The following is a 24,191-nucleotide window of genomic DNA, read 5'->3' on the forward strand; positions in this document are numbered from 1 at the left end:
GTTTAACCTTTCAGGCCTCCATGTCATCAGTTGTGTCACATGCTTTTGTAATCGCAGTATCATCAATGGCTTCGCTCTGCCGCTGAAGGCTGAACACAAGCAGTTCCTCATGAAGATCCTCATTCCCCTGCACACTGCCAAAGGACTAGCACTGTTCCACGCACAGGTACACCAAGAGTTGGTGCTTGACTATAAAGCCTTAAACAAATTTCTAAGGCCTTTAAATAATCAGGAGCTCTTATGATAAAACTAGACATTTAATGGTGCAGTAAGGGATTTCTGAGAAACGCTGTTAAAAGTGGACCGGACCGAGCAGCACAACACACCAATCAGCAGTAGGGGGCGTGTCCACTCATGATGGGGGAGGAGAGAGAGTAAGCAAGAGGGAGATTTGAAGACCGGCTGTAGAAAGAGAGATGGCTGAGAGACATTAGTAAAGCCCCTTTCACACAGAGATTCCGGAAAATACACTGATAATGTGTCCCGGGATTTGTCCCGCGATCGTTCGATTTTGGTTTATTCACACTGCCAGTGATTTTCTGGAATCTGTGTGTGCATTCACTAGGGCTGGGACAGAAAAATTATCGCAATATTTTTTATTTTTGTTCACGATTTTAAAATCAATTATTTTTTATTTTTTAGTCCAGAATCGATATTAATTCAAATTAAATTGTTTTATTTTAGCCCTTGCTTGTAGACGAGGTAGACAGAAGTTAACCGCTTTTCTTCCAACCGAGGGTGAAATGTGTTATCTATGAGTGTTAAGTGACATAATGTCCCTTTCAAGTGTCAAGTGGACGCGTGAAAGCGATGTGCGACTGAATGCACTGAAAAACCTTGCACTACTTCATATGCTGAGAGAGCGATAAGTAAAGCTGCACGATTAATCTGTAAAAGATTGGGATCTCAAGTCAAACACCCAAGCAATCTTATTCCAATTTGTCTGTCTATTAAATCTTTTAAAAAATCATATCGCAACATTTAAATCTGTGTTACCGCTGCCGCTTTTCAACCTCATATTATCATTTATTTCTGTGATTTATGTTTGTTCAAATTATCATAGAAGTACTGGGATAAAAGTGTATAGTTCAAATATAAACACTGATGTCTACCGTAGCGATCAAAATGGTTATCACCTTTTGAAAACGGTGCTTCAAATAACGACACTCTATTACATCGTTGGTGGCGACAAACAACTTTAAAAAAATGTATTTGTTATTGAATCACTTATTCAAGAGAATGTAATACTGTATGATGCTTCGGAAATAAAACTCAGAAAGATGTGACTGAATGTACAGTCTGTATAAGTGTATGATTTAACTTTTCCCCATGGTCTAGTGTTAAAAAAACATGAAGAAGAAAAAAAAAAACGCAATACGCGTAGAATCGCAATTCTTAAAAAATCGCAATACATATTGTATCGGCATTGTCCATGAAAGAGGATAACTAAAAGAATACATTTTGCTATATCAGTGCAAGTGAAAGTTGTAAAGTTAGTTAATTTATATTTATGTAAATGCTTAATAATAATTGTTAAACTTAAATAAAATGTTTATTTATTTATTATATATATATATATATATATACACACACATATATACATATATCCATACACGCATACATACCAGGGCTCCAGACTACGACTAAAATGGTCACATATTAATTTGCTAGTGATATTTTTGCTGAGATCGCCATTGGCGACCATTCTGTGATGAGTAGCCCATCACATCATTTGGTTTGTGTGGACGTAATAAAATGAGATGATGCGCAGCAAAGTTTCATTGGATGTCAAAGCGGAAAATCGAAAGTGACAGAGACGTGTCAATGAATGAACATCCAAGTACTCTACTTGTAAAAGTGTAAAAGGCAAGTGTTTGTTTTGTGTACGCAACCTAATTAACCACAACAGATACACATGTAAACTGTGTGGACGCCAACTAATCGGTAACAGTTCTCATTTTTAATTGATACCGATATGGATTCTTATTCTCAATATATTCTACTCTTATATAACTTGTATCACTCATCACTTTCAAAACCAGTGTCTCCTCAGGGAAAACAAATCAAGGATAACCTATGCCTAGAGCACCTCCTAGTGGACATTATATAAAACACAAAGGAAAAACCCTACATGAGATATTGCTTAATAATTTAACAGTTTTACCTAAAAATATACACTAACTTAATAGAAATTATTCTGATAAGAATTTTACAACATAATGATTGAAGCAAAGTCAAGTAACAAGACGAATCAAGTGTTGGGTAGCCTATGTGATGTGTAATGGCCGTGAAGCGCTCTTATGTATATGACAACAAATGAATAAAGCCTATAAGTCTACAGTGGAGAAAACAACATAGATTTAAGTTGGTGTTTCAGTTCTACACAGGCAAAAAAGACAAAAAAAAGATTTTTACTTAAACTGTTGTCTTCATGAGAAAGAATGGAAGGAGCTACAAATGAAATTCAACACCCCCCATATAATTGCAAAAATTAAATTAAATTAAAATTAAATTAATTTATTCTTTTGTGGCACATGAAAAAATTATTTGGCGCCTAACTTTTCCCCCCTATAGGAGCCAATGGCTCCTTAATTGATATTTTTGTCTGGAGCCCTATAGTACCACTTAACAATAAGGTCTCATTAGTTAATGTATTAACTAACATGAACTAACCATGAGCAATACATTTGTTACTGTATTTGTTCATCTTTGTTAACGTTAGTTAATATAAATACAGCTGTTCATGGTTTGTTCACGTTAGTTCACAGTGCATTAACTAATGTTAACAAGATTTTAATAATGTATTAGTAAATGTTGAAATGAACATTAACAAAGAAAAAATTAATGCTTTATACGTGCAGTTCATTATTAGTTCATGTTAACTAATGTAATTAACTAATGTAATATATATATATATATATATATATATATATATATATATATATATATATATATATATATATATATATATATATATATATATATGTATATGTGTGTGTATGTATGTATTATAATAAATAATCATCACTATGATTTTGTCTAACTAGTGACCTCTAATTTGGAGTATAAACTGGGGGAGTGACTTTATTGCATCAAACATGTCACTTTGTTCACAGCTAATTGGTTCAATGTCAATTTGAGATCTCTTACTGTGAATACAACCCGGAGTAGGTTAGCCATGGAGCTCAAGTTACTATGGTGATGAACGCCTCTTTCATGGTACCAAAAACCCAGGGTTGCCGCAAACTAAACTGAAACATACTTGGCTAGCCACCTGAACCGGCTTCATGGTATAGGTCCCAGTTTTGAGTGTCGTTTTTTGTCTGGAGCTGATGTGCTGCTGGCAACTAACAAACAACTCTTGCTTGTATATACTCTGCTGTACTCTGTTACTTTTTTTTCTTCCTTGTTCGTTCGTCATCTTCGGTTTATTTTTCACAAAGCATTATTTTGCTTCATTCAGCTATGATAAAGAGACATCCACTGCATTGTGTGTTTGTGCATTTTGAGGGCGGAGCAATGAATCTCTCAGAATGAAATTCTCAGAAATCGCTTACTGCACCTTTTTTAAAACTATTATTGCATGTAATGCTTTAACAGTTATTCTCTCATAAATGCTTACAACATGACCTTAAACGGACAAAATGTTATTTGCTTACTACGTAGATATTCTTTTTGAATTCAATGTATAACATATTATATAGTCAACATATTATTCTTCATACAGTTGCAGGGGAAAAAAAGTGTGTGAACCCATTTTGATTTCTTATTTTTTGCACAAATTGATCATACAATTGTATCTGTTCCTATACTAAAAGCTGGAATACACCACACAACTTTTAAAATCGGAACATATTTTTAAACACTAGGCATCACTCACTCGCCGAGTTTTTAAATGGTTAGAGAGGAAAAACAGGAATCATACTTTAAACCAGTGCTTCCTAAACCTGTCCTGGGGATCCAACCCCCACCCCCAACTGCACATTTTGTATGTCTTCCTCATCTAACACACCTGATTCAACTCATCAGCTCATTAACACAGAATGCAAGACTCGAATTGACCATATGCACGGAACTTCCTTAATGATGTATACAGTAAAAGCCATATGGAAAACTTCAGGTGAAATGTCACTTGTTGGTGTGTCGGTATCATCAATGTCCTGAGGTAGCTTTAACAGCATAAATAGTGTAATACTTAGCTTATAATCAGAATGTAGTCACTTAAATAGTCAGGCCTAGCATTAATTTAGTCATTCAAACATAAAAGACATTAAAAAGACGCGTACCTCAGTGTTCCTCCTCAGCAAAATTCTGAAAAAACCATCAGTTTTCAATTTCGTGTGAAAACAAGCATCAAACACTGTAAATTAAAGACTTACTGTGCACTATAGTTAGATTCATTAAACAAAATGGGAAGTGTGCCGAAATCATTGAGCTTGCACTGCACTGACAACTTCTGTCAGTGCTTTCAGTCTAATTCATTCGCAATAAAAGGTTTTTTTTTTTTCATGAAACTTTGAGAGTACTTCATACATCACCTTGACAATTTTATTTTTTAACCTAGTGATTTTATAATGTTTAATATTTATTCAGAATCAATCAAATAAAAAAAAAATATGACTGGAAATGGCTAAAATGAGCCAATAAATGCTCCTCTGTCGCCATCTCCTGGTTATAGTGGCAATTCATTTATTTTTCTTTATCTTTAAATAAAAGTGTTTCTATCAAATATTGTATTTCCTACATCTTGAAATGTTCATGTTTACAATTGGGGACAATCTCAGAAGGATGACAAATAATGTTTTTAATCATCACATTAAAGTATAGAATGACCGCTAACAGTTCACTGGAAATTCCCAAGCTGGCTTATCAAAAACCAGGAAGTAACCGTGCATATGGTCAATTGGGTGTGTCTGATAAGGGAGACATCCAAAATTTGCAATGATGGGGGGTCCCCAGGACTGCATTAAAAGACTGAGGATTACACTCTACCAGACACAACAAGCAAAATCTTTCAACTTCGACTGCCCAAAATCTGCACACTGGCTCTGGCTTTGGGCAACTACAATTTATCCAACTTTATTTTCTATTCATTTGTATGCTGAAATGTAAATATTTGGCAGGTTGATTTGTTTTGTTGCACAAACCATCCCTTCTATTCACATTCACTATTGACCTTGTTGTCTTTCAGCTGGCCTACTGTGTGGTTCAGTTCTTAGAAAAGGACCCGACCCTCACTGAAGTGGTACTGCTCACCTCACTCCCACCTTCACCCTCACACCACCCCACTACAACCCCACAAGAGCTCACATTCAGCCCATCTGAATTTATTTCATCCACCAATACACTTTTAATTTTTTATTGTTTTACCGCTACACTCTGGAAGTTGCTAAATATGAGCAAAGAAGGCTGTGAAAATAAATCTGTATTGTTTATTTTTTTATCTTTCTTTCAAAAAATTCACTAAATTCTAACCTTCCATTGAAGTAAAACAATTGAGAGTGGGGTGGGTCACATATGAAATAAATGTTTTGCTCTAGTTCACGTTGGCCACAATTAATGAGGTTCAGGTTCCTTTTGAAAGTTCCAGTCGTGTCTGACAACTGAATATGCTGGAGTTTGTTTTTTGATGAGCGAGGATTTTTCTTGAAACCCTCCCAAACAACATGTGGTGATGTAGGTGATCAGAACTATATTCTTTAGTTTTACTCATTGTGATGAATGATTAAGGGAATTTGTACTTTGTATTTCCTCATATTTATACTCCTGTGGAGCAGAAAGTCATGGCTGGACAATTTCATGCTCTTAGTCACCCTGGTGTGCAAAAAAACATAAATATAAATATACTTTAGAGATATTGTACTCAAAAGATTTTCTATGGGTGCCAATAATTGTGGCCTACATGCATGGGAAAAAAAACACTTATTCCATAATATGATTTCCCCCCCACTTACAATTATTCTACTTAAATGAAAGGTTAGAATTTTTTGAATGATCAAAAGGATAAACAATGCCGATTTATTTTCACAGCCACCTTTGCTCATATTTACCATGGGTGCCAATATTAGTGGAGGGCACTGTATATTCACACACACACACACACACACACACACACACACACACACACACACACACACACACACACATACACACACACACACACACACACACACACATAGTGGGGAGAACAAATATTTGATACACTGCCGATTTTGCAGGTTTTCCTACTTACAAAGCATGTAGAGGTCTGTCATTTTTATCATAGTTACACTTCAACTGTTCAACAAAAATCAACAAAAAATCCAGAAAATCACATTCTATGATTTTTCTCATATTATTTGTCATTTTATTACATAACATAAATATTTGATCACCTAACAACCAGTAAGAATTCCGGCTCTCACAGACCTGTTGGTTTTTCTTTAAGAAGCCCTCCTGTTCTCCACTCATTACCTGTATTAACTGCACCTGTTTGAACTCTTAACCTGTATTAAAGACACCTGTCCACACACTCAATCAAACAGACTCCAACCTCTCCACAATGGCCAAGACCAGAGAGCTGTGTAAGGACATCAGGGATCAAATTGTAGACCTGCACAAGGCTGGGATGGGCTACAGGATAATAGCAGCTTGGTGAGAAGGCAACAACTGTTGGCGCAATTATTAGAAAATGGAAGAAGTTCAAGATGACGGTCGATCTCCCTCGGTCTGGGGCACCATGCAAGATCTCACCTCGTGGGTTATCAATGATCATTAGGAAGGTGAGGGATCAGCCCAGAACTACACAGCAGGACCTGGTCAATGACCTGAAGAGAGATGGGACCACAGTCTCAAAGAAAATCATTTGTAACGCACTATACCATCATGGATTAAAATCCTGCAGCGCACGCAACGTCCCCCTGCTCAAGCCAGCGCATGTCCAGGCCTGTCTGAAGTTTGCCAATGACCATCTGGATGATCCAGAGGAGGAATGGGAGAAGATCATGTGGTCTGATGAGACAAAAATAGAGCTTTTTGGTCTAAACTCCACTCGCAGTGTTTGAAGGAAGAAGAAGGATGAGTACAACCCCAAGGAACACCATCCCAACTGTGAAGCATGGAGGTGGAAACATCATCCTTTGGGGATACTTTTCTGCAAAGGGGACAGGACGACTGCACCGTATTGAGGGGAGGATGGATGGGGCCATGTATTGCGAGATCTTGGCCAACAACCTCCTTCCCTCAGTAAGAGCATTGAAGATGGGTCGTGGCTGGGTCTTCCAGCATGACAACGACCCAAAACACACAGCCAGGGCAACTAAGGAGTAGCTCCGTAAGAAGCATCTCAAGGTCCTGGAGTGGCCTAGCCAGTCTCCAGATCTGAACCCAATAAAAAAATCTTTGGAGGGAGCTGAAAGTGGTACAGAAACTTGAAGGATCTGGAGAAGGTCTGTATGGAGGAGTGGGCCAAAATCCCTGCTGCAGTGTGTGTGCACCTGGTCAAGAACTACAGAAAACGAATGATCTCTGTAAACAAAGACAGGTTTCAAACAAACAAAGGTTTCTGTACCAAATATTAAGTTCTGCTTTTCTGATGTATCAAATACTTATGCCATGCAATAAAATGCTAATTAATTACTTAAAAAATCATACAATGTGATTTTCTGGATTTTTGTTTTAGATTTCATCACAGTTGAAGAGTATCTATGATAAAAATTACAGACTTCTACATGCTTTGTAAGTGGGCAAACCTGCAAAATCGGCAGTGTATCAAATACTTGTTCTCCCCACTGTATATATGTCTAAAAAAGAACACTTGGAGACTCCAAAATTGCACCATATAATCTAATGATATAAGGAGATATAATTCATAAATGTATACACAAAAAAGCACCTATATAAAAAAAAAACATTGCTGAAAAAAACTTTTCAGAATTCACAGTGTGTACAGTGCAAGAGCAAGGAGTTTGTTTACATTTTGAGACATGTCAAGTTACAATACCGAACGGGAGTAAAAGGAACGGATCCATTCAGAATTGCTAAACACATGACAAATCACAACATTATCCTGAATGTGTGTGTAAACAATGTACTGAAATGTGTCACTACATAAATACATCACTGCAATCTTCTTTACCTTGACTGTAGTCCTCATCCATCAAAACTTTACTAACGAGACGCTGGTTTGCTTGATCCAGCCGAGAAATTAGAGTTTATGTATTGTCTAGCCATACATTTATGAATGCACTTACTGGATCATTGGACTGAAAACGTTCCCGGGGTTTAGCGGCTTGAAATTATCTGATGTCAAACAAAGAAGCGAAATAGGATTAAACGGTTAGAATAAAAGTTTCAGGTTACAGGTTATGTTCTTACGGGTTACAGGTGCTTGCGCCATTGTAGACACTTGGTGTGATGAACTCACAACTTCTAAGATCATCTATCTGTGAGATGTAAATTACGTTAATGTGTATGTGTTTTTTGTTTATTTGCACAATATGGCAAATATGTCATTATATTATAGTAGATGTTTTGCCAGTGTGAGTAAAATTGATATGGAGTGTGTTACTAATTTGACTTACAGTGCTGTGCTTATTACAGAGAAAATCCCTCTGGAGTAACTTTAAGCGTCTTGATGATACAATAATGATAATATACAATGGCACAGTGATGATAGTTCATAAATGACTGCTTGAGGGATTTAAATATTTAAACTTTGCCAGATGTTAAAGCGCTAGGCTACGGCAGCCTCAGAACAGGTACTCATCCCATACTCAGACACCATGCAGTGTGAAGATGCTGAGGGGCTTCTGGAGGTTTGGCTTGGTATTCGGTTTTCGAGCCATCTGCGCTACCATGGAGTGTGTTTTTCAGCCTTCGTGATTATATGGCTGCTGCTGTGTTTGGTTGAACAGTCATGTGTGAACAGTGACTTGATTCTGAGGACGTGGAGCAGACCGCAGGGAAACCACAGTGTTCATGAGTGTAGATGAGAACTCATTACCACTTGTGTTTGCCTGTAAGCAGGAATGAACTCATGACTTTGCACAGGCATACAGTAAATCCCCCAACTTAGAGGGCAGTGATGTTGAAAGCAGAGCTATAAATGAATGATTTTCATGTTTCTGGGTTTGGAAACCGTAAGTAAACAGCAGGGAAAATGGCACAGCTGATCCTTATGAGATGTTTGTCCGACGCAATAAAAAAAAAAAAATAGCACCGCACCCACAGCAACTTGATCTGTCTGTCAGGTTCCATCCCTAGTTAGCAGGATTCTCCAAAAAAGGAATAATGAGAAATGGACTCTACGATGACGGGAAGGTGCCAAATTTACTTTTATATAGTTGAAAACCAAGTAAACATTTATACAAGGCAGTTTTTGTCAACTCTAATAAACAACTTAATGTCACAATTAGCATATCGGATTTCTTCTGATGCATTTAAATTAAGACTGTTTATTAATTTTCTAGCTTGTAATAGCTAGCTAACAAATTAGACAAGAAAATAATCATATTGCCCCCTTGTAATTTAATCAATGTACCTCATGTAGTAATAATAATAATGATAATCGTTAATAATAATAATAATACAAAACCAAATATATAACATTTTATGCTTTTGGTTGATTTGGTAAGGCCAGATTTAATTTGAGATTTTTTTTTAATCAAAGAAACTTTTATAAATTGTGCTTTTATTTGTTGTTTATACATGGTTTTGGTTTTTATTTACTTTTTTACTTTATTTCTCGCTTGTTTTTCAGCATTAATCTTGAGATGAGGGACAAAACATGTTTTAGAAGTTAGATTTTATTCATGAATACATTTTCAGAAACTGATTTATTTGTCTCAGCTAATGAACAATGTAAGGGAACAGGTTTTTCTGAAAATGTTTTTTCTAAAAATTTACATTTATTCACTTCATAACTTAAATTTTCATTTTTAAACACTTTGTTTGGCCGTTTTACATTGTGACCTCATGCTGAGGACAGGTTAAATGACACGTAGTTTCCAAGTATAGAGCATATATTTAAAATAATACTAAGAAAATTATTTAAAACCTATAATCAGGATTGCTAAATTTATCTGATCCTCTCTGTTTTCCATCAGGTGGTTCGTGGCCTTTTGAAAATTTGGCCCAAGACATGTAGTCAGAAAGAGGTAAGCCCGTCTGATAACTGACTTGAAAACAATAATTACAGACAGTAATGAATGCACAACAGTGTATGTTTGCTGAATTACATGTCTGATAAGTTCCTGGGTTCTGTCTCTCTGCTTTATTTAGGTCATGTTTCTAGGGGAAGTTGAAGAGATCCTGGATGTTATTGAACCCACTCAGTTCAAGAAGATTCAGGAGCCTTTATTTAAGCAAATCTCTAAATGTGTAGCCAGCCCTCATTTTCAGGTACAGTGTAAGATTTTGATCAGGGTCTGTCGGCTGACCTGTCCAATTTATCACACTATGTATGTAGGGAAAAACTTGTTGATATCCTCTGACTGGATGGAATCAAACTTTGAAGTAAAAAAAAAATCAGAGTCGGTGATCATCATATACTGCACTATTTTATGTGAAATCTGTCAACTCAAATCTGTAGACTGGCTCTGACTGTAAATCTGGGCAAAAGTCATGTAGTGTATTCCAGCCTTTATGCTCAACAAGGCTGCATTTATTTGATCAAAAATATAGCAAAAACGGTAATATTGTGAAACCTTTTTTTTTTTTTTTTACTTTTTTTCAGTGTCACATGATCCTTCAAATATCATTCTAAGAAACATTTCTTATCAACTGCTAAATTATTATTTTTTAAAACCATATGGAAACCGTTTTTAGGATTATTTGATGAATAATAGTTCAAAAGAACACTTTTATAATGTTACAAAAGATTTATATTTAAAATAAATACTATGTACTGTCACTTTTGATCAATTTAATGTGTCCTTGCTTAATAGAAGTATTAATTTCTTTAAAAAAACATCTTTTGACAGCTGTACATTTCAACACAAATTATTGGCTCCTGTTTTTAATCTGGCTGTCTGGTATTTGCAGGTAGCAGAACGAGCACTGTACTACTGGAACAATGAGTACATTTTGAGTCTAATCGAGGAGAATAATGCCAAAATCCTTCCCATCATGTTTGGAAACTTGTACCGGATCTCCAAAGAACACTGGAACCCGTATGTTTGGGATTTTTTTTTTTTTACTTGATCTTTGCTGTTGTCATTTGAACACTGGCACAGATTGGGATCAAAAGTATAAATGAAATATATAAGGGATATATAGGAATAGTAAAGTATGGCTTTACAGAAATGTTTCATTGCATAATGTTAGTTAACGCATTAACTAACATTAATAAACAAAGAGCAATTCATTTGTTATAGTATTTGTTAGTTAATATTAATAAAAACTGTTCATTCATATTTATGTTGGTTAATAAAAATACAACTATTAGTGTCAGCTCAGCTCAGGCCCATGAAATAATATTTACAGAAACAACTTTTGTTTTTAATAATAAATTAGGAAATAGTGTTATCTACATTAACTAAGATTAATAAATGCTTTAGAAATTATTTGCATGATTCATGTTAACTATTGTAAAGTGTTACCATGAAAACTATATCATTGTTTACCTTTAGTGACATTCCAAACCTGAACTGTCTTTTTTTTTCTGTTGACCAGAAATTATATAATAATTCATAAGTTTGGTGTTTTTGTAATTTTTGTTATGTTTTTGAAAGAAGTACTCACCTAGGCTGCATTTATTAAAAAGATCTGTAAAAACAGCAGGTTTTAAATGACTATATAGCATTTATTTGAAGGATTTTTTTTTTATAACATTGTCTGCTAAATACAATGATTAACTTCTTTTGCTGTTTGAAAATAAATGTACATGTGGATTAAATTGACAGATATTTGTATTCCCACTGTAGAGATTTTATTTGCTCAATTTACTATGAAAGCCTTCAAATGATTAGAACCGTAAATTCCACATGTACATTTATTTTCAAAGTCTCACAGTAAAGAAATGACATACAGTACAGGTGTGTTGTAAACACTTTATCTCTACATTGTCTCAGGACGATCGTGGCCCTGGTGTACAATGTATTAAAAACACTGATGGAGATGAACAGCAAACTGTTTGATGAACTGACAGCCTCATACAAATCTGACAGACAGCGGTAAGAATACGTCTTTGCTCTTTGCGTTTTGTTTAAAATGACACTGCTCATGATTGCCATGACTTCTGTCGTCAGAGAGAAGAAGAAAGAGCAGGAACGTGAAGAACTGTGGAGGAAGCTGGATGAACTAAGACTGCAAGAGACATCAGCAATCCAGAATAACAGGCATGAGATGCAGTTCACCTACAGCAACAATAACAACAACAACAACAACAACAACCTTCATGATAAGGATGAAAACAAAGCAGCAGCCATTGCTGACAGAAGTGTGAGCGACACCTGGGCCAAATGACACTGCCCTCTTTCTTTTTATCTTTCTTTACTCAGTATTTTGCTGGTTTACAAATGTAAACCAATCTAGAGAGCAGTAAAGGATATGGACCTTGAGCAATAATCTTTACATTTTTAAACAAGAACTTTCCCCCGAAAGCCTATGTAAAACTAAATCAAAATGCTATTTTCTCCTGGTAAATCATAATATATTTTATGTATGTAAGTCTATTTTGGATGTAAAGTGTGGTTATAGTAAATTATATATTTTTTTGTCTAATCAAAGATGTAAGATTTTCACCTACACTTCAGAAAACAAATATTTTCTTAAAGGTACACTATGTAACTTTTATCCCTCTAGTGGTTAAAAATCAAAACTCTGCATTTTGCAGAAGAAGTATAGTTAAATCCTACTGCTCATTAAACATTCACTACTAGGCTTAAGCCCAAAGCATACTACAGCCCTCCGCGTTCGTGCACCATCCGCGTGACGCAATTTTCGTCACCAGGAGGGTTCACGAGATTACAACAGCGCATGCACCAGAAAGTCAGCAGAGTCACAACAATTATACTGCGCATGTTTGCAACTCGGCCAACCATACTCATCCGCGGTTGAGTATACTTTGAAAGCTGTGCGGACACAACTGCGCACGAGATGCGTCCAGACGCGGAAATTTAAGTATACCCGGGGTTTTAAGAGATTTAACAAGTTTAGATGGAAAGGATCTCTCAGCTTAAGACGTAACTGTAGCTAAACTTGATAGGTACAGGACTTCCTTAAAAATCTATTCCATCACAACGCTACAACAACCATAATGAAATGATCTTTCACAATAGATAATGCTTTACAGTGAACTCTGTTAGAAAGCTACGTATGGCAATTTATCTGTTAAATAAAATACCTTACTCACATGTTGAGTAATAAAAATGCCATCTCTGTCGCTTTTACAACATTTAAAATCCCTCAGTTCTCGCCATCTCCGAAAAGCCAAGCCTATGTTGATTCATGTTTCATTACTAGCTCTGTCACGTTCTCTTTTTGCCAGCAGACTCTCCTCTGTTTGCCGTTTGTTTAAAACGGGTGATTCCCCAGAGGTTGGAGATTTAGCTGCTCCATGTCAAGTTTTCTCAACTAAACTACTCTGCAACTAAACTAAACTAAACTTTTCCTTATTTACAGATGTGACGAGACCCACGGGCGAGTGATGCATGTACGCAATTTCCCGCGAAAACCATTTTGCCAGGTTTAAAAATATAAACACTTTTAATAGACTTGCCATAGTGAATCCGACTAAATGTTTTGGAAGAAGGATATATGATATATTGACTTCATTACTCATTTTGAACAAAAAAAGTTATATGGTGTACCTTTTAAGGTGTGGTCACATTTACGCAACAAATTTTTAATTTGCGAAATTCTGTCATTTCAATAGGAACTGGAAATTTTGTGTGAGGACGAATGATTTCCCCACAATGATTTCAAGTTGACCAACAGAAAGCTGCTTGGTTTTAAAAATTACAATATTTACCATAGACTATGGACCTTTTTTGTCTATGAAATTTTGCTAATGTGACTGCACTTTTAATCAGTACTTTTGTCTTGTTTTTAAATGTACAGCAAAAGAAAAACTGTATACTATATTAATCAAAATAAAAAATGATATGAAAAGAATAATATAATACTATTTGTTATATTATCAGAGAAAATGTCTTGAATTAATTTATTGGTCACACTTTACAATAAGGTTTGATTAATGATAATCTCAACATTTACTAACACATTTTTAAGATCAAAAATTGTATATGTTAACGTTAATGCACTGTGAACAGGTTAATGATGTAAAAAAATTGCTTATTGTTAGTCGAAGTGGGGAACACTTTAGTTTAAGTCTTTATGTATAATTCATTATAAAAGTATTCATAATGTACATTATAATGCATTGCATATTTTCATAAGTAAATGTAACCAAAGTTAAAATGCATTTTAATTATATGTAGTAATGCATTATACTTTCTAAAGGTGTAACAATGAATAGATAAATATTATAAAGTATTGTAACTGGTTACAATATTCATGAGACCATACAATGCATTATAAGGTACATTACATTACATAATTAATGCATTGAAAATACTTTTATAATGCAATATACAAAGATTTTAAGTAAAGTGTTACCAATGTTACCAAAAAGTAAACACTACCATGAATTGTGCGTTTGAAATTTGCTACCATTAAATGTCACCTGAGCTGAATATTAATGTTTGATGCCTATAGTTCACATGATACACAAGTTATACTCCCTGTCAAAAATTAGCCTTAGAAATGCAAAAAAGTGAAACGCCTGCTATTTAAGGAAGCACAAATGTAGTGAACCAATTGTGAGAACATTCATTGTTTCTTCCAATTCAAGCTGAATCTGCCTGATGCATGAAATCTGCATCTTGCATCTGTTTATCATCTTTTCTTATTCTTTTTGTGGAAGTTTCATTTGTCTTCCTCATAATACCAGCTTTTGCATTATAAATGCAACATCTTTAAATTCTAGATTTTATTAAAAACTCTTTTTGTTCTGGATCGTTTCAGTCCACTGGCTATGCATTTTCATGTTGGGATTAAAACAAGACGATAGTAGTTCTAACTTGACTCAGGGATAACTAACACTCCCCACATATAATATGACAGTGAATATGAATGATGACAGTGTTTTTTTTTTCTCCCAAAATAGAATAATTCCTAATATTTAAAGAACCTATAGATAAACAATATTATAAATGAGACTCACTGACATTCCATCATTCAACATTATTTTTTTCTTTTGCTTCAACCAAATATGTTCTCATTGCTATGCAGTATGTTATTATAGGTTCTCATGTTATAAAAGCAAAGAGAATGTGTAAAGTAACCTTGTTGTAATGTGCTATCCTGCATTAAAATGCAAGGCTGCTGTTTATTTTTACATGTCATATTAGTGGTCTGTATGCGGTGGTCTCTCTTGTTTCTCTCTCCTTCACTTCATCATTTACTGTGGGACTCTTCTCTCTTGGCCATTAATGAGTGCAGTCACCAAACATAACACAATTATTTCAGTGATGCAACAGTAGATCGTAGAGCTGCACAATCCTGGATAAATCAAGGTTTTTTTTTTTCACAATCTCAATTCTTCTCCAATGATTCATAATAGACAACTAAACAAAATAACATGCATTTTACTATAGGTTCTGACAAAGAGTTAATTGCTGCAAACTATTTAAAAAAAATACTTTAATTAATTTGAATTAATATATATTTTTTAATGGTTTGAATGAATGATTCAATGACTCCCTTATAAAGACTTCTGTTGTTTAGTTACTGAATGAATTTCAAAAATGAAAATTCTGTCGTCATTTACTCAACCTTGAGTTGTTCCAAACTTGCATGAATTTCTTTCTTCTTCTGAACACAATAGGAAATATTTTGAAGAATATGAAAAAAAGCTCCAAAATAATTAACTGACAACTACTAAATGTTTTATAAATACACTCAGTTTCAGGCAATCTTGAGTACCTATAGAGTAGTACTGCATCCTTCATATCTCCGAAAAGTCTTTAGTTTTATTATATTTATACAAGAAAGATACGCTGTACCGAGTCTTTCCGAATAAAGCCGAGCGGCTGGAGGCGTATTGTGTGGGCGGAGCTAAAGAATTACAAGTGTGCGCAGCTATTGCGTTGAGAGTGTCTGAAAGCTGCGTGTAAGGCGCTCCAGGAGAAATAGGCTATAAAACACCACTCTGCCTCTTTTCATTTTCATGCCCGGTGATCGCCTGGATCTCACAACTCCAAAAACGCAAGATTATTTTTTTAAATAGGCTCTCTCTTTATAAATAAACCACAGATTTGAGCTTTAAACAACTACATTCTCACCTGAAAAAGTCTTAAAACTAAATTTTTTGACACAATAGTAGTATTTTTAAATTATGCAGGGTTTCTCATCACGTCACTTTACTACGTGACCGCAGCAAGCAGGCTCCTGATTGGTTAACGCCACGCAAATTGACGCCAAAGTTAAACATTTTCAACCTGGGCGTCAAACACGAATTCGCTTCAAACGCGTGAATGCACAAAAAGCACCACTCGCGCAAGATGCTCAATTTGCGGAAAATTTGCGGCATTCGCGCAAACTGGACGCACGAATGAGGCGGAATCACGTCCATCGCGCCGCAGGGCCTCCAGCCTTTCTATTGACTTAACATTGAAATCATTCGCTCCTGACGTGGTCGTCTCTATGTGGTATGTACTGTAACTGTATATATTTGCTTAGCGCCTTGTCATGCGCGAGTTTTACAACATTTCTGTGACTCATGGTTTATGAGGACACTCATAATTTGGTTTATGTACTATTGTATGCGATTTAACGTTAGCAGTAGCAATCGGAACGGTTTTGCACGTCAGACTAGTGCATGTTTACATAGAAAAACAATGGAATAGTAGTGCATTTGAATGTACGTGTCGATAGCTAACAACACAAAGACATTTGAAGCAGTTTTACTCACCGCCTGCTTCCAATGCATGACCGTGAACCTTAATCGCTGAGACTGCTCCATCTTTCAGCATTAGACGACCTACAAATCCGGCATCGAACTTGGCCTTGTTTATAAACCATCGTCGCCGAAATGCAGGGAACAAACAAAAACACTTGCACAACTCCGTTGCTGCTCTGGAAAAACAAACTTCATTTTATTAAAAAGTTCTTTACAGAATATAGTTCTACACTAAAGGTGTTTCTACATTAGACAAGCATTTGTGCAGTCTTTTTAGCTTCATGGAAAACATTTACTTGTCATTTTTCAGTTATCTGATAATTGATTTGTAAATTCCATTTATTTAAACCAGCAGCCTATCTTCACTTGTGGTCCAAGTGCTGGTTCAGTGTTAGCATATGTGAAATTATATGTCAAGGGAATTTCAAATAATCTTTACATTTTGATTTTCTGTGTTGTTCAGTCCTCTACAATAGTGCAAGGCGTGAAAGGTTGTTTATGCACGGAAGCGACTGGCTCTTTTAATGATCTGTAAGTTATTGTCATGACGGATGGTGGAAGCGATGAGCTGCTTTAATCATGGAGACTTTGAAATAAAGGTCAGTTAGCAGCGAGAGATTAATTCATTACAAATATAACACACTAAATGTCATCCTCTGATGATGAGCAGCTGATTTTTTTTAAATAATTACAAATTTTATATATAAATACACTATATACACAGTGCATCCAGAAAGTATTCACAGCGCTTCACTTTTTCCACATTTTATGTTACAAAAATTTTATTAAATTCCTTATTTTCCTCAAAATTCTACAAAACATTTTCAAACTTTGTTTGAAATCTTTGCAAATTTATAAATAAAAAAAAAGGGAAAAAAAATCACATGTACTTAAGTATTCACAGCCTTTGCTCAAAACTTTGTTGAAGCACCTTAGGCACCAATTACAGCCTCAAGTCTTTTTGCATATGATGCTACAAGCTTGGCACACCTATTTTTGGGCAGTTTCTCCCATTCTTCTTTGCAGGACCTCTCAAGCTCCATCAAGTTGAATGGGGAGCGTCGGTGCACAGCCATTTTCAGATCTCTCCAGAGATGTTCAGTCGGGTTCAAGTCTGGCCACTCTACAATACAGGCCTGATTGTTGGAGTGCTGCAGAAATGGTTGTTCTTCTGGAAGGTTCTCCTTATTTAGTATTTTTTCCTTGTTTCCAGTCCAAATATCTAAAATTCTTAAATCAAGATTCATTTACTAGATGAGTGAAATTTCTGGGGGGAAAAATCCAAATGAAGTGAGTTTTTGCTTAAAACAAGCTAAATTATCTGCCACAACAATTTATGATTTATTAAACCAATTTATTAAAACAACAATTTTAGTGGTACAATCTACAATTTTCATTTTCCTTTAGTACTCTCTGGGACTGCGGTATATTCTTAGGTTTTCTCCTAACATATTTTTACCGGTCCAATCAGCGAACAGAGGGAGTGGCTGAGAACAATAATGTTGATGTTGTGCGCTAGTTTGAGTTGTAGTTCAATAATGGCGGCGGAGAAAGATGCAAAGCCATTCATTCCGTTGTGGCACCAATGCCGAATATCCAGAAGTAAAAGCCGGTGCAAGAACAATCTTTGCTGAGTTTTGTTGGTGGCCATGATGTTGTGGCCCTCCTCCCCAGAGGGTTCGGGAAAAGTTGGATTTTCCAGCTCGCTCCATTAGTGGTGAAGGAGTTGGCTGAAGCCCTGTTCGGGCGGTAATTGTTTCTCGTGGGGTCGGAAGGTATTGTCATCATTTACAGTGGCTAGTCAGTGATTGAACAAACACCAAGGTCGTGTGGTAATTGAATTGCTGTCCGAATCCACATCTCTGAGTTTTCAAGAATATATCACTTCAAAATGCACTTTTTTGACCACTTTTTCTGCAGCGCAAGTTCCCTCGTAAGGGAACGTCACAAGTTTTTTGTCCTTTTGACCACTGCAGAGCACTGTGCGGTTGCGCTTTGCAGTAATTTGGATACATTTCTAGACTTGTATTTCTTTAAATTCTGGCAAGTATTTACAAGAGCAATATATTTCATCCACGCTCAAAAAATTTAAATAAAAGTACGTAAACATTTGAATTGGGCCGTTATTTACAGCAGCATTTATTCTTATCACACCAAGCATCTGACATTTTATTTACAGCATATGTTACAGACCACGTGAGCAGTGCGTTCCCGATCACAAAACTCCCCTCCACCGTGAATAAATCACAATCCGAATGCACACGTTTTAGGTTTTATCACTGAGGTGGCATGCACAATCTGCACAGTTTACATGACATACGCCACGACCAAACGTTAGCGATTGGTTATGGCAGATCCAGAGTGGCTCTGGGTAGATCCAATAGTTTTAAACTTCAAACTTCAGTAACCGCCTTCAAGGAAGTAAACGCTTGTCAATGGTGTGTGGCCAGACTCTCTGTACAAATGAAATGTACGAGAGCTTGGTAAGACCAGGCTAACTCTGGATCGCCTCAGTATTTGAATCTCAATAGAATGCGCGCTCCATGGGTATGGTCGCATTAGCGGATAATGAGAGGCTCAGGAACGACTGACATCTCTCTGTTTTCAAACAGATTACATAAACACAGAATATTTCTTTTCGATTTGGTTTACATTATTTAAAACCTGACATTTCAACGTTTCTTTAAACATATGTTTCATGTTTGTAGGACAAGTATTCACTAAGCTAGAGTTCCTTTTCTGAAGACTATCTGAATGAACGTCTTTGACAGTGAGGCTGCAGATCGCGCATCATGTTTGTTTTCTTTATTTTGCGAAAAGCACAACATTTTGTTTTTATTGTGACTGTACACAAACAAAATAGAAACTTCACAGATTATAATGATGTATAACACTTGCCTGAATGATAAAAAAAACTTTGAGAGTTATTTGAGTCTCTTTGGCACTGATAAGAAAAAAAGCGACCGCCGACTCGAGGGGGTTAGGGCTTGGATGCAGCTGCTCGGCCATGGAAACCCATTCCATGAAGCTCTCTACGCACTGTTCTTGAGCTAATCTGAAGGCCACACAAAGTTTGGAGGTCTGTAGCTATTGACTTTGGAGGTCTGTAGCTATTGACTATTGTGTTGGCGACTTCTGCACACTGTGCGCCTCAGCGTGCGCTGACCCCGCTCTGTGATTTTACATGGCCTACCACTTCATGGTAATACCACTAACAGTTGACCGTGGAATATTCAGTTGTGAGGAAATTTCACGAATGGACTTATTGCACAGGTGGCAACCTATCACAGTACCACGCTTGAATTCACTCAGCTACTAAGAGTGACCCATTCTTTCACAAATGTTTGTAGAAGCGTCTGCATGCCTAGTGCTTGATTGTATACACCTTTGGCCATACACACCCATTGCAAAATCTGTGAAAATGTGAATAATTTTAACAAAATAAGTTGGATCATTCAAAAAGCATATTATTTATTTAGTACTGTCCTGAATACGATATTTTACATAAAAGATGTTTACATATAGTCCACAAGTGACTGTATGATTTTGATATCCATCTTTTCACACTGAAGACAATTCAGGGATCAACACAACTATTAAAAAAGGTTGAAACATTCACTGATGCTCCAGAAGGAAACACGATGCATTAAGAGCCGGGGGGGTGAAAACTTTTTGAATTTGAAGATCAAGGTAAATTGTACTTAATTTGTCTTCCGGGAAACATGTAAGTATTTTCTGTTGCTTCCGAAATAAGAAAAATTTGGACACCCCCGGCTCTTTATGCATTGTGTTTCCTTCTTTTATTTTACACTGTTATGCCGATGATACTCAGTTATATATTTAAAATCTCTAAATCATCCAAATTGACAGAGTGTTTTAAACATATAAAACATTGGATGATCTGTAATTTTCTTCTATTAAACTCAGATTAGACAGAGGTATTACTCATTGGGCCGAACACCTGTACACAGAATGTCTTAGAATACAATCTGCATATAATATAGAAGGATGTACTGTTACTTCGTCCTCTTCGGTTAAAGACCTGGGTGTTATATTAGACAGCAACTTATCTTTCGAAAATCATATTTCATATGTTACAAAAACAGCCTTCTTCCCCTCAGAAACATTGCTAAGCTACGGCTGATGCAGAAAAGCTAGTTCATAATTTACTGATGTTGTCTTATATTTATATAAAGAGATACAAGCATTATTTTTAAAGTATTTATACAATTAAAAAAAAAATACATTTATTTATTTATATTGTTTTTGCCCGGAAATCAAAATGACTGAAAACTTAAAAAAAAAATTTAAGAGCCATAGATGATATACCAGATTACAAAATGTGCAAAAAATCAAAAAATGATATTATAAAATAGCCTTTGACGTGGAGTTTCTCTGCTATTTGAAATCCCAAAAGGGACATGTATGTCCTTCATGAGCCTGATCATAAGTGACTTTCCCGGAATAGTCAAAACCTGTCCCATTTTTTTTTAAACTGAAATTTAAAAATCGCATGAATCCGTCACAACCATCAGACATTGTTTTGTCTAAAATATCTAATCACTTGAGAACATTTTTTAATTGCATGAGAAATACTGTATGTCTAACCACTTTATGATCTGTGGTACTGTATGTGACATTTCTCATTCCTCAATGTTTACCCAGTGTAGAGTCTTTATAAAGACCTGTATCTCCATATTTTTGTTATCTAAAATTGTCCAGAAGGTGGCGTCTCAAACCTGCTCTTGTGTCCACATGATGGGGTTTCAGGAAAGCAGTCATAGCAAAGCCGCTTTAAGACCATCTCTGGTAAAGACACTATTCGTTTTAGATCAACACCTCACCAAAACAAAATAATGATACTCTGCAGCTCTGAGTTGAGTGAATATCTCACTCTCAATAGTATATTCCTGTAATACCGGAGGCTGCAGTTCTAGGTCATCTCACACTCGAGATGACTGCAGCAGTAACAGTGACACATACTGGCTCAAAAACGTATACTTTAAAGGTTGACTGGCCACCTTATGGCAGCCAGTGATGTGGATGATTCTCCACAATGACTATTCTAGCTTTGTGCAGTTAAATTAAATTAACTAAAGATGCTCGTCTAGAGACACAACATAAATGAAACTCTTTGACATATTTTTTTTTTAAATGCTATAACTTTTCTTTTCCCCCACATGTAATCAACATGTGTAATGTGACAATTGAGTTAAGTACATATATTCCATTTACTCCCTCAATTAGTTATACATTATTATAAACAATTAGTACATTACAAATAGTTTTAAATATTTTTTTTCATGTTGCACAGCAGGACGTGTCAATGTATTATGCCATCCTGACACTTTTTAAAATTTATTTTAAAGTTATTTTTTATATTAAACTTAATAATGCTCATAATTAGTCATAATTGAGTATTAATGCTCAAAATAAAATATTTTTGTTCATTATTATTATTATTATTGTTTGTGATTATTATTCACAATAGGACTGAAAAACTACCATCAAAATAAAAACATGTATTCATTAAAAATATTGAAAAATATTTTATTTACCTCCTTTTGGGGTCCTGAGTTGCAAAATATTCAATGATATATACTCAAGAGATTGCCAAAACCTGGCCGAGCCTATGTCTGTATGCTTTAACCCCATTGCTCTGCTCCCGGGAGTTCTGGAGAGAGAGAGTCCGCCGGGACAGAATCAGTCTACCACTAGTAGCATCATTCTGGCTGGCCTGACTATTATTCTCGGATTTTGTGTCCCTTCTTAACTGCTCTCCCCTGGAGATTCCGGTCACGAGGGACCTTCTGTCTCAGGCAGGGGGCTCAATCTTTCACCCCCACCCATAGTTATGGAGGCTGTTGGTATGGCCTCTGAGTTCCTAGACTCATGTCTCTCAATTTAGGTTGTTGAGACCATACTTCACTCCAGAGCTCTCCCCACAAGGAAACTGTATGCATTGAAGTGGAGGATTTTCACTTAATAAAGGTGTATGTGGCGGCTATAGCTGCCTAGCATGTCCCTTTGGGTGGTGGATCCCTGGATAGAAACCCGTTGGTGGCACATTTCTTCTGTGGTTCCTTGAGGCTGAGGCCTGCAAGCTGCACTAGAGTACCGGCCTACGACCTGGCCATTGTGTTAGAAAGTCTATCGGCTCCTTTTGAGCCAATTGAGACTGTTCCAGAAAAGTTTCTGACTCTAAAACCAATGTTCCTTTCTTGCGATCACGTCTCTTAAAAGAGTAGGAGACCTCCAGGGCCTGTCGGTGTCCCCTACATACCTTGAGTTTGCACCGGGGATGGTTAAGACATTCTCATACCCTAGACCGGACTATGTCCCTAAGCTGCCTACCAATGTGCCATGGCCTATAATCTTGCAAGCCTTTTGCCCACCTTCTTTCAGAGATAAAGACCAGGAGAAGCTGAACCTTGTGTTCTTGCAAGATGTGATGTGGCGGACTGGTCCTCTCCGCACACATTTGTTAGTTTTTACAATTTGGACTTGGGCTCTGCCCCAGGTTCACAGGTGCACCTGTCTTAGTTGTGCTCACAGTATTCACACATACAGGCACTTATAAGCATGGTGGTTTGGATATTATCATTGCCAAAGCGTCAATACTATGATGCAGCGCAAGTTCCCTCATAAGGGAACGTCTCAAGTTACGACTATAACCCTTGTTCCCTGAGAAGGGAACCAGGAAACCTGTGTCGCCTTGCCATTCTTCCTGCCTCCCTGTGATCGACTTGCTTCGGCTACTTTGACGCTAACATTGGTCATTGCGGATGTGCTTTTATGCCTCCTGTTCATGATGTAACCCGCCTATGACGTCCCATTTTGCTATTGCGTCCAAAGCACATGTGTGAAATCAGTCCAATCATGCAGAGGCATTACCAAAGTGTCAATACCAGTGCTTTAAGTGGGCCGGTACGCGCCGGTACTCAGTACCGCCACTTCCAAATATAGCTCTTGAGCGTACCGCCAACTCTCCGTGCACCCAGAACGTGCTTTTAGCGTACCGGTACGCTCATTTGCGAGCAGAGACTACATTACCCATACACCCTTGAGTTTTACAAGTGAAAAGCGCATGCGTTGCTTTTGCCGCTGTCAGCGTCAACAACTCAAAGTGGTCCGGAGAGGGTGTGTGAAACGTGCAACCATAGCTGCTCGTTTAAAATCTATGGTTAAAATACAAAGCACTTGTGTCGCGGTCACAAGTGGTGACGAGGACGAGAGTGGCACCACTTCT

At 36.5% G+C, this 24,191-nt stretch overlaps 1 protein-coding gene across 4 annotated transcripts in view; it reads left to right on the plus strand.

The window, feature by feature from the left end:
• Nucleotides 1-15,386, plus strand: part of ppp2r5a (protein phosphatase 2, regulatory subunit B', alpha isoform) — a 34,576-nt gene extending 19,190 nt beyond the window's left edge. Inside the window, exons 7-14 of one of the 4 annotated variants that reach the window (XM_079831857.1) lie at nt 58-166; nt 5,192-5,245; nt 10,086-10,136; nt 10,261-10,380; nt 11,023-11,150; nt 12,051-12,152; nt 12,228-12,317; nt 13,603-15,386. In XM_079831857.1, the coding sequence (XP_079687983.1) occupies nt 58-166; nt 5,192-5,245; nt 10,086-10,136; nt 10,261-10,380; nt 11,023-11,150; nt 12,051-12,152; nt 12,228-12,317; nt 13,603-13,672 (724 nt within the window). In that variant the 3' untranslated portion in view covers nt 13,673-15,386. Of the gene's footprint in view, nt 1-57; nt 167-5,191; nt 5,246-10,085; nt 10,137-10,260; nt 10,381-11,022; nt 11,151-12,050; nt 12,153-12,227 lie in introns of all 4 variants that reach the window. The other 3 variants (XM_079831855.1, XM_079831854.1, XM_079831856.1) reach the window with 3 other exon arrangements.
• The last annotated feature ends 8,805 nt before the right edge of the window (nt 15,387-24,191 follow it).

Source organism: Gobio gobio, assembly GCF_949357685.1.
Source record: "Gobio gobio genome assembly, chromosome: 12".
Classification (NCBI taxonomy): Eukaryota; Metazoa; Chordata; class Actinopteri; order Cypriniformes; family Gobionidae; genus Gobio; species Gobio gobio.